At 45.5% G+C, this 14,648-nt stretch overlaps 1 protein-coding gene across 6 annotated transcripts in view; it reads right to left on the reverse strand.

Annotated features, from left to right (window-relative positions):
- The window catches only part of LOC112224446 (transformation/transcription domain-associated protein), a 75,286-nt gene extending 63,614 nt beyond the window's left edge, over window positions 1-11,672 (reverse strand). For 4 of the 6 annotated variants that reach the window (XM_024388000.2, XM_042306132.1, XM_042306133.1 and 1 more), the window contains exons 1-20: window positions 11,501-11,550; window positions 10,517-10,695; window positions 10,041-10,090; window positions 9,788-9,898; window positions 9,570-9,674; window positions 8,547-8,630; window positions 8,200-8,256; window positions 7,931-8,056; window positions 7,499-7,665; window positions 7,214-7,310; window positions 6,920-7,058; window positions 6,744-6,822; window positions 6,085-6,319; window positions 5,551-5,899; window positions 5,273-5,370; window positions 4,479-4,673; window positions 4,045-4,236; window positions 3,651-3,816; window positions 3,193-3,449; window positions 2,839-3,039 (exon numbers count right to left, since the gene is read on the reverse strand). In XM_024388000.2, coding sequence (XP_024243768.2) covers window positions 2,839-3,039; window positions 3,193-3,449; window positions 3,651-3,816; window positions 4,045-4,236; window positions 4,479-4,673; window positions 5,273-5,370; window positions 5,551-5,899; window positions 6,085-6,319; window positions 6,744-6,822; window positions 6,920-7,058; window positions 7,214-7,310; window positions 7,499-7,665; window positions 7,931-8,056; window positions 8,200-8,256; window positions 8,547-8,630; window positions 9,570-9,674; window positions 9,788-9,898; window positions 10,041-10,090; window positions 10,517-10,695; window positions 11,501-11,538 — 2,925 coding nt within the window. In that variant the 5' untranslated portion in view covers window positions 11,539-11,550. Of the gene's footprint in view, window positions 1-2,838; window positions 3,040-3,192; window positions 3,450-3,650; window positions 3,817-4,044; window positions 4,237-4,478; window positions 4,674-5,272; window positions 5,371-5,550; window positions 5,900-6,084; window positions 6,320-6,743; window positions 6,823-6,919; window positions 7,059-7,213; window positions 7,311-7,498; window positions 7,666-7,930; window positions 8,057-8,199; window positions 8,257-8,546; window positions 8,631-9,569; window positions 9,675-9,787; window positions 9,899-10,040; window positions 10,091-10,516; window positions 10,696-11,500; window positions 11,551-11,620 lie in introns of those variants that run through there. The other 2 variants (XM_042306134.1, XM_042306131.1) reach the window with 2 other exon arrangements.
- Between the last annotated feature and the right edge of the window lie 2,976 nt (window positions 11,673-14,648).

A 14,648-nucleotide genomic window follows, 5' to 3' on the forward strand; every position in this document is an offset into this window, starting at 1 on the left:
TGAAAACAACCCTTTGAACCAAGTTAACAAATGTAATATAATTAATTGAAAGTTAAAATAACCTGAGTAGAACAATAAATACCCCACGGCTCAAGACTAACATTTTCCCATGATTTGGTGCCCCCTCCACACAAAAATTGAAATCTGCATCACACAATAGAATACATTCAAGTCATCATCTTGTGAAAGTGATAAAGTAATTCACAATGCCTTATTAAGAAGGCGAATCGACTACCGAGATTGTATTCAATAAATAAGTTGTTACAGCTAACATGTCAAAGCAGGAATGAATGATTCTAAATAGTTTGATATGCAACCTAATTGCAGTGAATGTTTTTGGTATATCCAGAGATAGGTTTTGTTATATTTTACTGTCAAATTAGGGCTCCAGAATATTCCATTTTTTTGCCTTAATCTTTATGTTCACTAACAGTATTAAATACTGTATAGGCCTAATTCAATATGTGCTAATTCACCACCTGAGGAAGTGGAAACTCAGAACACGTGGTCTGGATCGCCAACTCTAAAAATAACACCTTCTAGTAGGCACAATAGCAGTAAACGCAATGTCCTAAAAAGAAACTTTGCAATGAGCCCTTGTGCACCTGCGATGGACAATACGCATTTCCCCATGCACTCCACAGATATCATGATCGTAAAACAGGGTGCTTTGAGCCAAGGTTATAGTAAACTAAAACAACAAGAAAAAAAAAACACTTGAGTAAATGGAAATAAAATGAACAAACCCATTTGATAACATAAAACTTATAATCTTTGGCTCTAAACCAACTAAAATTAAAACTAATCATGAATTATGTTCAGTTGTAGTGTTTGTGTTTTCAAGCGTCTGAATCTGGCGGGTCAAATTGAGATTACCTTTAAAATTATGAAGTCAAATTCACGAGCAGCACCGCATATTGGGCGTGTTTAAAAATGGTAAGGCTAAAGTAACCGACTGTAGACAAAAGTCAGGGAGCGAAGTCAGGGGAGGTGCATCTGCGACAGCCAAAAGTCAGACACTAATCTGGTTTTCCAACAGCAAGGCTCAGAACAACATGGCAGTGTTGCCAAAGGTTCTTTATAATGTCAAAAATAAAATAAAAACATGTATTCCCATATCACACCCTCAAACCATAATATTATGTGTTTACATTATATAATCAATTAGTGAGAGACAGCCTAAAATATATTTATTTGAATATATCCATTGTACACATAAATCAGTCACACCTGGGAGAATTTTTGAATTTTATCTAACCCTACCTCGCACAGACAAGTGACAGGGTCACAAAATATGACAAAATGGTTGCAGACTGGAGCCCTGTACCCTGTGTAGAATAACAACCCTACTGCACTCAGGCAGTGTGTTTAACTCATGCCTGAGATCGGCGCTATGCGTAACCTGTCATGGAGAAAGAAACTCTACACATGGTGCCGGGCCCGAGCCCAGCAGAAGCCATTTCAACTGCCAGATTATGATCTGACAAACCAATGCGGCCGGACACTTAAGAGGGAGAAAATGAACTAATTAACGCCACTCAGAGAGAGGAGCGAGGGAGAAAGAACAAGAGAGAAGGATGGTCTGTCTGGTGGAAGAGGAAGGAGAAGAGGAGGAGAGTGCATAATTGAATTCTACTGGCTTAGCCCTGTCAGCACATTAGGGCTACACTGCTACTGGCTGACATGCACTCATCCCATCTCAACAAAGTACATAGATATAAAGACAAAGACATTAGAAAGTGTTTTGAATAAAGAGAGACTCAGGCGCTTTAAATAGACAGTGTGTCTCACTTCAAAAGGAGGAGGCAGTGGAGAGAGAGGGGGCCGGCAGAGATAAAGAGGACGAGGGAAAGTGGGAGAAGAGAGCAGGCAAAGGGGATTGAGGGAGAAAATGAGTGAGAATGGAGGGCAATAGCAATGGTGTCTTTTTGTAGGCACTAACTCCGCCACGGCTCTTTGGTCAAAGCCTATGGGGAAATTAATAGTTTCTATTTTTGGGGGGGGGGGGATAAACACCAAAAATAAGGTCTGTGGTAAACCTCACTTCAGACCTTATTTTCAGCATTTATCCAAAAAACCCCATTCATTTTCCCCATAGAGATGGCAGAACGAACTAGAGAAAACTCATTTCCGGATTTTAAGACTACAAGCTGGCGAGCTCCAGAGGAACAAACACCGTCCTTCTAGTCATTACCATCCAAATAAATTTCAGGATAAGACACATGATGTAAATACCATTAAGCCACTTAATTCCAGAGAGAGAAAGGGGACTGTGGCATCCATCTTTGGAGCGTCAACTCAATTACAGAAATGACAGTGTGCATTTGTGTTTCACTATTAGCAGACAGCGATAGAGTCATTAGAAAGCAAATAATCGTCTTCATCCAGGGTTCTGTAGATTGATTATTCATGCCTGGAGCAGAGATGAGGAGCCCGTAAGGACGCATGATGTCTTTAATTACACGGGGAAGACGGTCTTCTCTCGCAGAGAGAAGCTCAACTCTGACAGGGATTCATTAACCCTCAGAGGAACGATCACCCCTATTCTCGCTACTTCCACTGTTCTCTAACTACTTTCTCTGCTTTGTAATCACATTGAAATAGAAAAGGAGAAAGGGTGGATAAGTGGAATTAACAGAGGGGTTTTGAAGTTGTCTCTTGCCTAGATTTTAAAAATGTTGCTCACTAGAGTTTTGCTTTGAGAACATACTACAATACCCTGCTACTGTGACTTAATGCCCAACACAGCACAGTTGAATACCTTAACCATTACTATGATCCAAAATGGCTACCATACCAAGCTCCATTCACACCCGTAATGGCTGACAAGTCACATACCTTCTCCATGGGCAGCTGTATAGAGGCCTTGCAGTCAGTGAACTCTGCCTTGATGCTGGGTCCCTGGACCTCAGTCACCACATACTGTAGTCTCTGGGATTCCTTCAGCATCTTCCTGTTGCTGCCGCCAAACTTCCCCAGCACTCGGTACGCCACATGGCTGATGGTCTCCGCTGGGTTACGCAGCGTCCGCCACAACGCCTAGGGGAGGGGGGAGAGGGGTCAAAGGTTAGGAAGTGAGAGCAGAGACTGGGATGTGTGTATAGATTGAATGTGTGTGTGTGGGGAGGGGGGGGTGCACGCTTCTGTTGTGCTTGCTTGTATTTGTGCCTGCATCCGTGTGTACGTCCTTACCTGCATAAGCTCTGCTCTGACGGGCTGTATATGATCGTAGAGGAAGTCTGGCTGCAGGTTGTCCACACAGAGCTCCAGGGTGCGGAGGCCCTGGCTGACCAGCGTCTGGGAGCCATTCAGAGCAGAGACCAGCGGGTCCATCAGCATGGGCAGGTAGGGCAGCAGGGAGCTCAGCCTCACAGGCACCGTCAGACACAGCTCCACAAACAGATCCTTCATGTGCTGCTTATGGAGACCACTCTGGAGCATGTTGAGGCCTGGTGGAAGGAGAGCGGAGGCCAAAGTGAGGAGAGAGGACTGGAGACGTCCTGTAAAGCAAATTCCTGCTTGGCATCCACCATGTTTTTTTACCCATCTATCCTGTGTCTTCAGATCAGTGCATATGAAAAGACATGCTACTAACTTTAAAAGCTACAAAACAATATTTGAAATTATTTTTTGTGTGTGGCGCAAACTACCCTGCAGCAGGTTGGGTAGTAGGGGCAGGAACTCCTGGTAAAGCAGGTCATGGCTGCCTCCACCAATGGAACGGAAGAGAGCCCTGAGAAGCAGGAAGTAGTTGTATGGTTCCTTAGCAGACTGGGCCAGTTCCATGGAGCTGTTCACTATCTTGTGGAGGTGAGGCTGGGGGAAGGAAGAGACATGATGTGTTCGACATCGATACATTTGGTTTTGAAAGTATGGTGAACATCACAATTTAGCCTTCAGACAAGACTAATGTTGTTTCCTGTGCATTTCAATTCAGTCAAGATAGTTATCTCAACAACCATTGTCAATTTAGGACAGGGCTTCCAAGAGGAAGAGGCATCGAAACTATGCAACACGGTTGATGAAAATAAACATCACCCTAACCTTGAGCATCTGCTCGTTCTCAGCAGCGAACAGCGAGACAGAGCCGAAGACCAGTTTGAATAGCTTGAGGTAGAGGTTGGACAGCTCTACGTTGGAGCCCATCTCAGGTAGTCTCTCCAGAAGGTACTCCACCAGGATGGTGGCAAACAGGACTGACGTCGACAGGTTAGCAAGGAACGAGTTAGCCACGATCTGGAAAAATTAGATAGTGAGGGTTTACACATTAGTCCCCAAACAAAACCAATCCTACATACACACATTTCATTGAAAGTTATCTTTAGTCTAGGTCTAGACTTAATATGGGTCCGGGAAACCGGCCCGAAATGTTCCGTTAAACCCAGATCTGAAATTGCTCTTAGAGCCCTGAACAAAAGTAGTGCACTACATTGCAAACAAGGTGCCATTTAGGACACAACAACAGAGAGTGTGGTTACCTGCAAGGCGTAGTTCTTGGAGATCCTCTCCACCATGTAGGGGACTGTGGTCTGGAAGATCTCCTTGAAGGTGAGGGGGTTCATCATCGTGAAGACCCCAGCAAAGTGCTCCAGCACCTCCTTCTCCTCCTTCATACGCACCGTCTGACAGTTGGCCACTCTGATGTACGTCTGCTGGTTGTTGGCAATCTGTACCTAGCCAGGAGAGGGGGATGGGGCGCTGTTATATTACGGTTATTACAGCAACCCTGATCAATCTGTACCCTGTACTTAGCCAGGAGAGGGGGATGGGACGCTGTTATACTATGGTTATTATGGTAACCCAGAGTAATCTGTATCTATCTGAGGATGGACTGGGCACTGTTATACTATGGTTATTACGGTAACCCTGATCAATCTGTACCAGCCAAGAGAGGGGGAGCTGTTATATTATGGCAACCCCGAGTAATCTGTAGCCGAGGGCAGACGGGGCACTGATATTCACAAGTATATACACTGTTTGGCTCTCGTTACACCCTGAACTTGATAGTGGTACGACCTGGAGTTTCTACATTGTATGGCCCTGGTTATACCATAGGCAATGTACCTAGCCAGGAGGGAGAAGAGAGCTGGTATACACATGTACAGTATATAGTGGTATGACCCATAGTTTTCTATCTGGTTATATCCTGATCAATCTGTAGCTAGCTGAGAGGGCAGTGGAGCTCTCTTATACACAGTGTAATGTATACATGTATGGCTATATAATCATATCTCCATAAGACAAAGCCCTACTGGTACACTGGCAGTCATACCTGGTAGATGTCCAAGGCCTGCATGGCGTATTTCACCAGCTTGATGTAGATCTGAGTCTCCTTGGGCTGAAGCTGCTTGTTAGGAATGAACTGGGCCTCTGCAACACAGAACACACAACAGGAGTGGTAAGCAATCAGTGAGGTTAGTTTATCCTGAGTTATCTTCATGAAATGAGGATGGAAATCAATGGGGAAAAAAGGGTCAATCTTGACATCGGAACTCAAGTGTCCATTTCTCCTCCGAGTGTAATGTAAGGGCCATTTTTCTGGCTCCTCACCTCCAGGAGCCTTGCAGGAAGTGATTCCCCAGGTGATGGTCTTCACCCCACAGACCAGCGTCTTCACCAGGCTGCGACAGTCCGACACCTGGAATGTCTGCTTGTCCTCCTTCTCTCCCAGCCGGTCGAAGGGGGTGGCGGGGGCGGGAGGGGCGGGGGTGACAGGGTTAGGGGGCGCAAGGGGAGGCAGGGCAGGGAGGACAGGGGTGGCTGGGAGGGCAGGAGTTGTGGGGACCCCGGGTAGCGCCCCCTGAGGTTCGACCACGCCCATCTCTGACTGGGGCTTGCACTTCTTGAAGATGGTGGCGAGCTGGTAGCGAGCAATGGTGTGGAACTTCAGCACAAACACCTTGAGGAAGAAGGAGATTGAAGATGTATTGAAGTCAATGTCTTGATAATCATAAAAGGAACATAATCTTCTTACATGGGGAACCTAGAGATAGTATAAAAGGTGCAGAGTTGATTTGTGATTGGGCACAACATTGCCCCTTTCCTTATAAATCAGGCTGTCGTTTCCCATCTCGCTTTACTTACTTCCAGCATTCTCATCAATATGTCGCGGCCGTTGCCGTTCTCCTGTTCACTCTTGGAGCGGATGCAGTCGACCAGGTTAAGCAGCAGTTTGCAGGACATGGTCTGGATGCTGCTGGGGAGAGACTCGTCATCTATGTTCTTGGCAAACAGCTGCACGGCCAGAGACAGGTCTGTGAGAGGCAGGTTCTGACGCACGTGGTGCACCAGGTCTGCCAGCGTGCTGTAGGCCAGTGGTCTGGAGGGAGAGGAGTTGCAAAGATTCACCACTATCAAAACAGAAGGTTATATTTTACATTACATTGTCTGGAGGGGAGAAAGGGTTAAAAGTCCGATCACCAACTACCATGTAGGCCAGTGGTCTGGAGTGACAGGAGAGAGGGGAAGGGAGAGGTCAGAAGAGTTCACTATCAAATGGAAAGTTTTTACAGTTTACATAACATCTCAGTCATTTAGCAGACACTAAAGGCTCTAATCCAGAGTGACTTATAATCAGTGCATGGAAGGTGCCGGAGCTTTAAAGAGAATTAGAAGACACCTTTTTCCTTTTTTATACTCCACCATCCACAGATCTGCCAGGTCTGATAGCTACGGCTTGTTTCACATGGAGACTAATGAAAGATGAAGGCTGGTGTTTGATGAGAGGGTGAGAATAGTCTTACCTCAGTGTCTCCCGGGCTGTGTAGCCAGACCCGATCAGTATGGACTCATCAAAAAGTTTGTCCATGCAAGGGATGAACTCTGCAACACAGAATGAAAATAAAGTGTCAGAATTAGTCTGAGTGAACGAGTTTGCATTGGTTTGTGCATTTGTGTGTGTGCGTGTGTCAATGCGTACGGCTGCGCAGGTCTGTGGTGAGGATGTGTTTGGCAGCGATGAGCAGTTCCTTGCGTAGATGGGCTGTCTCAGAGGGACAGTTGGTGAGCAGCTGCAGCATGCCCTTTACCATCTGCTGGGAGTACTTCCCTACCAGGTCCTGGTCAGAGGGATACATAAACACAATATAGTTTAGGAAGTTCCATGAAAACTGGCATTAAGTACTCTGTGTGCCAGGTAAATACAATACAGAAAATGAAATGAGAAATTGAACACAGGCACAGGAAGTGAAAAGCACAAGATGGGTATATGTACCTGGTAAATGCGGATGATGTAGGCCAGGAAGGACAGGGTCTTGATCTGAGCAGCGATAAAGTCAGCATACAGCTCCTTGTTATACAGCTTGTGTTGCCTGAAAGTTACATGTTATGGTTTACAATAACTACTTATATACAAAGCAAACAATTCCACTGTACCCTTAATAATGATTTATGCTTTAATACCATTTCATGTTCTTGTGGTTGTTTAGCAAAAATAACAATTATGATTGTCTAAAGGACGGAATCAAGACAGACTCAATCGCACACACAGGCTTCATACCTGGCCTGGGGAGAAACCTGCAGCATGATAGTGTTCATGATGAGGGGGACAAACTCAGAAACCACGTTATGGATGTTCAGTTTATACAGCTGGTACATGAGCACCACTATGATAGGCAGCTCAGCCAGCACCTTCAGGGACAGGGACCCCCGTGGGATGATGGTGTGCTGGAGAAACAAATAAACAGGAGTCAGGCAAGGGAAATGCCAGCCTATATTCAGGATCGGTACAACAGTATGGAACATTCAGATAGAAATATACTGTGTAGAACAGACATGATTCAATGATGAATCACATGAGCTCTGTGCCTTACATTTCTACCTAGAAAACGAGCCCTGGTCTGAGATGCTTTGCCAGTGCTTCTACACCACCAAGTGGTAATAAGAGGAGTTACAGACAGTTGATAGAAGTATTCAGGACAGGTCTACTCACTGTGCGTGTTTCACTGTCCTCCCTCTCGGGGGCGGTCTTCACCAACACCGAGGTGATCATGCCCACCATCTCAGGAGAAGGCACAGTGTTCTCAGCTATCACCTGGGGATTCTCAAAGTACCGAGCCTGAGAGAGAACAGGGACAAGAACAGAGACAGGGAGAAAAGACAAGAGGGAAGGAGAATGCAAAAGTGAGAACATGATTCCTACATCCTCAGAGACCAAACATTTCCCCGCTCAATAAGCCACCTGCTTTTCTGTTGTCTTACCACTACTTTAGGCAGCTCCTTATAGATCTGCTTCACAAAGTCCAGAAAGTGATGGATCTGAATAAAAGATTACAGCAGACAGTTAATACCTTGATCAGAGGAGCACAGTTCAGCATCCAGACATGGGCTCCATCGCAATTAATCTTTGCTCAATTCCTCACATCTTCTTTCCTCGCTTTATTCTCGAAACACATTGGGGAAGAAGGTCTGATCCAATACGGTTAAGGAGGCAAGGAGATGCGAGGAATCATGGAAAGAGGAATTGAGATAGAGTCATGGCAAGACACTGTAGGCAGGTCTTCTGTTCATCAACACAAAGTGAGATTGGAGAAAAGAAAGGTTCTCACCTCTTGAGAGATCTGTGGACGGAACTGTTTGTGCAGTTCAATGATAATACGCAGGCATATCAGCACGTTCTCCTCGCTCTCAATCTGAAAGCAAACAACGAGCGATGCAATGCAAAGAAAACACTGAGTCAATCAGTTCAGGTTAGGGACAGATAACTATCTGGACTAAATACACTGAGTGCACAAAACATTAAGAACACCGTCCATGACAGGCTGACCAGGTGAAAGCTATGATCTCTTATTGATATCACTCTCTAAATCCACTTCAATCAGTGTAGATGAAGGGGAGGAGGAAGGTTTAAGAAGGATTCTTAAGCCTTGAGACATGGATTGTGTATGTGTGCCATTCAGAGGGTGAATGGCCAAGACAAAGGATTTAAGTGACTTTGAACGGGCATGGTAGTAGGTGCCAGACGCATAGGTTTGAGTGTGTTGAGAACTGCAACGCTATTGGGTTTTCCACACGCAACATTTTCCCTTGTTTAACAAGAATGGTCCACCACCCAAAGAACATCCAGCCAACTTGACACAACTGTGGGAAGCATTGGAGTCCACATGGGCCAGCATCCCTGTGGAATGCTTTCGACACCTTGTAGAGTCAATGCCCGATGGATTGAAGCTGTTCTGAAGGCAAAAGGGGTGCAACTCGATATTAGGAAGGTGTTCCTAATGCTTTGTCCACTCAGTACGTGTGTGTGTGTGTGTATGTGTGGGGTGGACAATACCTTTCTGATAGATTTCTGAAACGATTGGTTCCTATGGAACATTCCACCACCACACAGTTCCCATCTCTCAGCAAACAGGCGTTCTCAGATCTTATCAGTTTTACTTTCAGCGCCCAGAGTGTTTTAAGGTACATTTATCAGACACACTCGCACACACTCAGTCAGTCAGTCAGTCACCATCACAAATACACTGTACCTTACTCTGGACTAAAGCATATCGCTCTCATCACATCGCCTCTGCTGAAAAGACAATACGCAGCATAAATCATGTCTGTCATAGACGCGAGTGACAACTTACCTCCAGGAAGCGAAACATGACAGAGAGAATGTTCTTGGTGTGAGGTCTCAGGTGTTCATTAGTTGGGATCCGGTGGATGATCTCCAGCACCAGCTTCCTCAGTTGCTGTTTTAAAGTAATACAAGGTGAATCTGATTCTTGTGCATTCAATGACTTCATGTTTAAATTGTATCTGTCCTTAAGCAAATAAATATTTCAATTATTTAATGTCCTCCTACCTGTGTGGGCTTCTCCTGCAGGAACTGCACCTCTCCGTCCTGGAGGAAGGTAAGGAAGCGAGGGATGATGTGTTCCAGGAAGGTGGAGTACTGTGGTGATGATGTCACATTCTGAAAAAGACATCACCACTAACATAAGTCCAGTTTTCATTATGTAGACCAGATAAGTGAACAGTGTTGCGACTTTCAGCTGTAGTAGAAACACAGACATAATGGGTATACCCATTCTAGTTATTCTATGGTAGAAACTTACCTCAAAGTTCTCGCTGACCTCCTGCATCATCTTCAACTTTGTTTCATCAGCTGAGTGTTGGAGGATACAGTAACAACATTAAAACAGCTCATGTGAAACAATGAGTCATCATATACTTCTCATCTCTGTGCAGACAGGGACACTCAGATCTTATCAGTTTTACTTACAGCGCCCAGAGTGTGTTAAGGTACTTTATCAGACACACTCGCACTCACTCAGTCAGTCACTCACAAATACACTGTACCTTATTCTGGACTAAAGAATATCGCTCTCATCACATTGCCCCTGCTGTAGAGATTATACCTAAACCATAGATTACTGAATAACCGAGCCCACAACTCACCAATAGCACCTACAGCTACAATATACATTACATCACGCAAATAATTATGTTTCTGAGCACAGGAGAATTCTCTGGCTCATGCTGACTCTCAGACTATGGCACACTCAACTATCATAGTTTCTCATTCACTTACGGGTGTTGTTGTCTGTGAGGGCTGCCACAAACTGCAGGTACTTCTTCATGAGGGTGGTCTGGTCCACCACCGTTGGGCTGGGGGTCGGCACGAAGGCCATGGTTCCCGCCGGGAGTGACAGGGTTACGATGGGGTAGAGCAGACAAGAGTCTGCACCTCTCACAGAGAATAAATGTGCGCTGCGTGTGAGAAAATGGAAGAAATCAGTGACAATACGACATTTGTTTTGCATGAGTAACTAACATACAAAACAAGTCAAGTGAACGTGTCAACAATTATCTAACAGCCAAACGCTCTATAGTATGACAGCAAGCAACCGCGCAGTCTCTGTATACTCATAAAATTACATATGTATGCTCCGTAAGACCATTTCCAGTACTATGGTCAGTGAGCAAATGCGTACGGCTGAATTTAACTTACCGAAATGTATACTATTCCACCACAGCGATCTAGGATTCAACTAGCTAGCATAACATAACATACAGCATAACATGGGTCGACAGGTAGCCTAGTGGTTAGAGCGTTGGACCAGTAACGTTAACCGGAGAGTTGCTAGATCGAATCGCCGAGCCGACAAGGTAAAAATCTGTCGTTCTGCCCCTGAACAACGCAGTTAACCCAGGCTGTCATTGAAAATAAGAATTTGTTCTTAACTGACTTGCCTAGTTAAACTAAAATACTAGCAACGTGCCTCTAGTTCAAGTCAAGCGCACAAAGATGACATAATCTATAGCGTGCAAGTGATAAAATAAATAGATAAACATTGTCCGTCGAACACGGACAATCCTCACATAATTACTGCTATAAACTACACACATAAAATCAAATTTAGAAAGTGACCATATTGGATGGTTTAGTCAAAGAAACTCTGTGGTTTAGTAACCAGGCTAGCTAGCTTGCTTCCCAAAGAGAAAGAAACCAATCGCGCTAACCCCTCACATCCCCGTTTAGCTAGTATGTCGACAAAATAAATATATGTTTTACTTTTTGAGAACGCATTCGCTAGTTAACGACTTCATCATCCCAAAATGAGCATGCAAAGCAAAATATACATTATATTTTAAGGAAAGTAATTGAAAAAGAAAGCATCCCATTTAAACTTACCAACTAGCACAGACAGGAAATAGTACCTCTGTGACTTCCGGTCTCCGAGAGCCAGTCTGATATCTGTACACTTTTGCACTTTACTAGGATAATAATTATATTCCCATATGCAATTATTTGAAACATATTTTTTATATATGCATAAATAATACCGTAATGTGATATATATTCCGGTTCCTTCAACAATCCTCATCAATATAGTACTTGGCGGAAGGATATTCAGGAACGGCTTGATGTTGTAAGACCATCGTTTTCGATGGTCTTTTTCTGCTCTACGGATTGTTACTAGGCAAACAATTATGCGGTAAACTGCGCAACGCATGCAGTGGAGCGCGCCAATGTAGCGTGAAGTTCTGGGTGTCTGCCCACTTGGGTCTGTTGCTGGCTGTGTGTTTAGTTTGTATCGAATTATAAAATATAAATATAGACAATGTATGCATGTGTCATATATTTTTTTAAGTATGTAGCTATGTCGTTCTTTTTTTAAGCCAGCATTGGCCATTAGCCCCTATAAAGATCTATTTACAAGAAGTCAGTTTGTGATTATAGGCCTACAGTGAATAATGTCCCCTGTAGTAATATATCCAATATAGCAAACACGGTTCAGTCCTAAAGTCCTTGCTTAGATGTTGAAACAAATCCTTTGCCACAAGATGGGAATAGACCATCTCTGTTTGAGAAAATATTTAGGGCCTACAGTACAGAAATGTGATCCTCTGTAGCTCATTTGGTAGAACATTGCACTTGCAATGCCAGGATAGTGGATTGCCTTCATTGGACCACCCATGTGTAAAAATGTATGCACTCATGACTTTGGATAAATTGGTCTGCTAAATGGCATATATTATTGGTATAAATGGACACATCAAACGTATGGATACCATGTTTGACTCCAATATTCCATTCTACCCATTACAATGAGCCCGTCCGCCTATAGCTCCTCCCACCAGCCTCCACTGTTAGAAATGATAGTACATTTTCCAAATTAATAAAACTATTGTCACGTTCTGACCTTTATTTCCTTTGTTTTGTCTTTATTTAGTATGGTCAGGGCGTGAGTTGGGGTGGGCAGTCTATGTTTGTGTTTCTATGTTTTTTTCTATTTCTGTGTTTGGCCTGATATGGTTCTCAATCAGAGGCAGCTGTTTATGGTTGTCCCTGATTGAGAACCATATTTAGGTAGCCTGGGTTTCACTGTTGGTTTGTGGGTGTTTGTCGCCACACGGTACTGTTTCGGTTTGGATATGTCACGGTTGTAGTTCATAGTGTTCAGTGCTTTTCTTATTAAAATCGTCATGAACACTTACCACGCTGCATCTTGGTCCGATCCTTACTCCTCTTCAGATGAAGAGGAAATCTGCCGTTACAGAAACACCCACCAACAGAGGACCAAGTGGTGTGGTAATGGGCAGCAGCAACAGCGGCCGAAGACACAGGACTCATGGACTTGGGAGGAAATTCTAGACGGGAGAGGACCCTGGGCACAGCCAGGGGAATATTGCCGTCCCAGAGCTGGAGGCAGCGAAGGCAGAGAGGCGCTGGTATGAGGCAGCGCGGTTGGAAGCCCGAGAGTCAGCACGGTGCGGTGGTGGGTACAAGGGGAGTGTGGCGAAGCCAGGTAGGAGACCTGTGCCAACACCCCGTGCTTACCGGAGAGCGAGAGGGACCGGGCAGGCACCGTGCTATGCTGTGCCGAGCACGGTGTCCCCGGTGCGGGTGCATAGCCTGGTGCGGATTCCAGCTCCTCGTATCAGCCGGGCTAGAGTCGGCATCGAGCCAGGTGTCATGAAGCCGGCTCTACGCATCTGGTCTCCAGTGCGTCTCCTTGGGCCGGCGTACATGGCACCAGCCTTATGCATGGTGTCCCCGGTTCGCCAGCACAGCCCAGTGCGGGCTATTCCATCTCGCCGCACTGGCCTGGCTACCGGGAGCATGCAACCAGGTAAGGTTGGGCAGGCTCGGTGCTCAAGCGCTCCAGTGCGCCTGCATGGTCCGGTCTATCCAGTGCCACCTCCACGCACCAGCCCTCCGGTGGCAACCCCCGCACCAGGCTGTCTCTCCGTCTTCTGCCTACAGGTGTTCCCGTCTGTCCTGAGCTGCCGGAGTCTCCCGTCTGTCCTGAGCTGCCGGAGTCTCCCGTCTGTCCTGAGCTGCCGGAGTCTCCCGTCAGCCAGGATCTGCCGGCACCGTCCTTCACTCCGGCGCTGCCGGAGTCTCCCGCCTGTCCGGCGTTGCCGGAGTCTACCGTCCATTCGGGACCCGTGGCGTGGGTCCCCAGTCCAAGATCGGCGGCGAAGGCCGCCGCTCTAAAGAGGCCGCGGACGAAGAGGCGCACTAGAACTATGGTGAAGTGGGGTCCACGTCCCGCGCCAGAACCGCCACCACGGACAGACGCCCACCCAGACCCTCCCCTATAGGTTCAGGTTTTGCGGCTGGAGCCCGCACCTTTTGGGGGGGGGGTGCTGTCACGTTCTGACCTTTATTTCCTTTTTGTCTTTATTTAGTATGGTTGGGGTGGGCAGTCTGTTTGTTTTTTCTATTTCTGTTTGGCCTGATAGTTTCAATCAGAGGCAGCTGTTTATCGTTGTCCCTGATTGAGAACCATATTTGGGTAGCCTGGGTTTCACTTTTGGTTTGTGGGTGTTTGTTTCCGTGTGAGTGTTTCTCGCCACATGGTACTGTTTGGTTATTTCACGTATTCGTTTATTTTTTTGTATTTCAGTGTTCAGTGCTTTTCTTATTAAAATCGTCATGAACACTTACCACGCCGCATCTTGGTCCGATCCTTACTCCTCTTCCGACGAAGAGGAGGAAATCTGCCGTTACAACTCTATATACAGTACCAGTCAAAAGTTTGGACACCTACACATTCAAGGGTTTGTCTTTGTCAAAATCATTTCTGCATTGTATAATAATGGTGACGACATCACAACTAACACATATGGAATCATGTAGTAAGCAAAAAGTGTTAATCAATATTTTATATTTGCAATTCTTCAAAGTAGCCACCCTTTGCCTTAATGACAGC

Source organism: Oncorhynchus tshawytscha, linkage group LG25, assembly GCF_018296145.1.
Source record: "Oncorhynchus tshawytscha isolate Ot180627B linkage group LG25, Otsh_v2.0, whole genome shotgun sequence".
Lineage (NCBI taxonomy): Eukaryota > Metazoa > Chordata > Actinopteri > Salmoniformes > Salmonidae > Oncorhynchus > Oncorhynchus tshawytscha.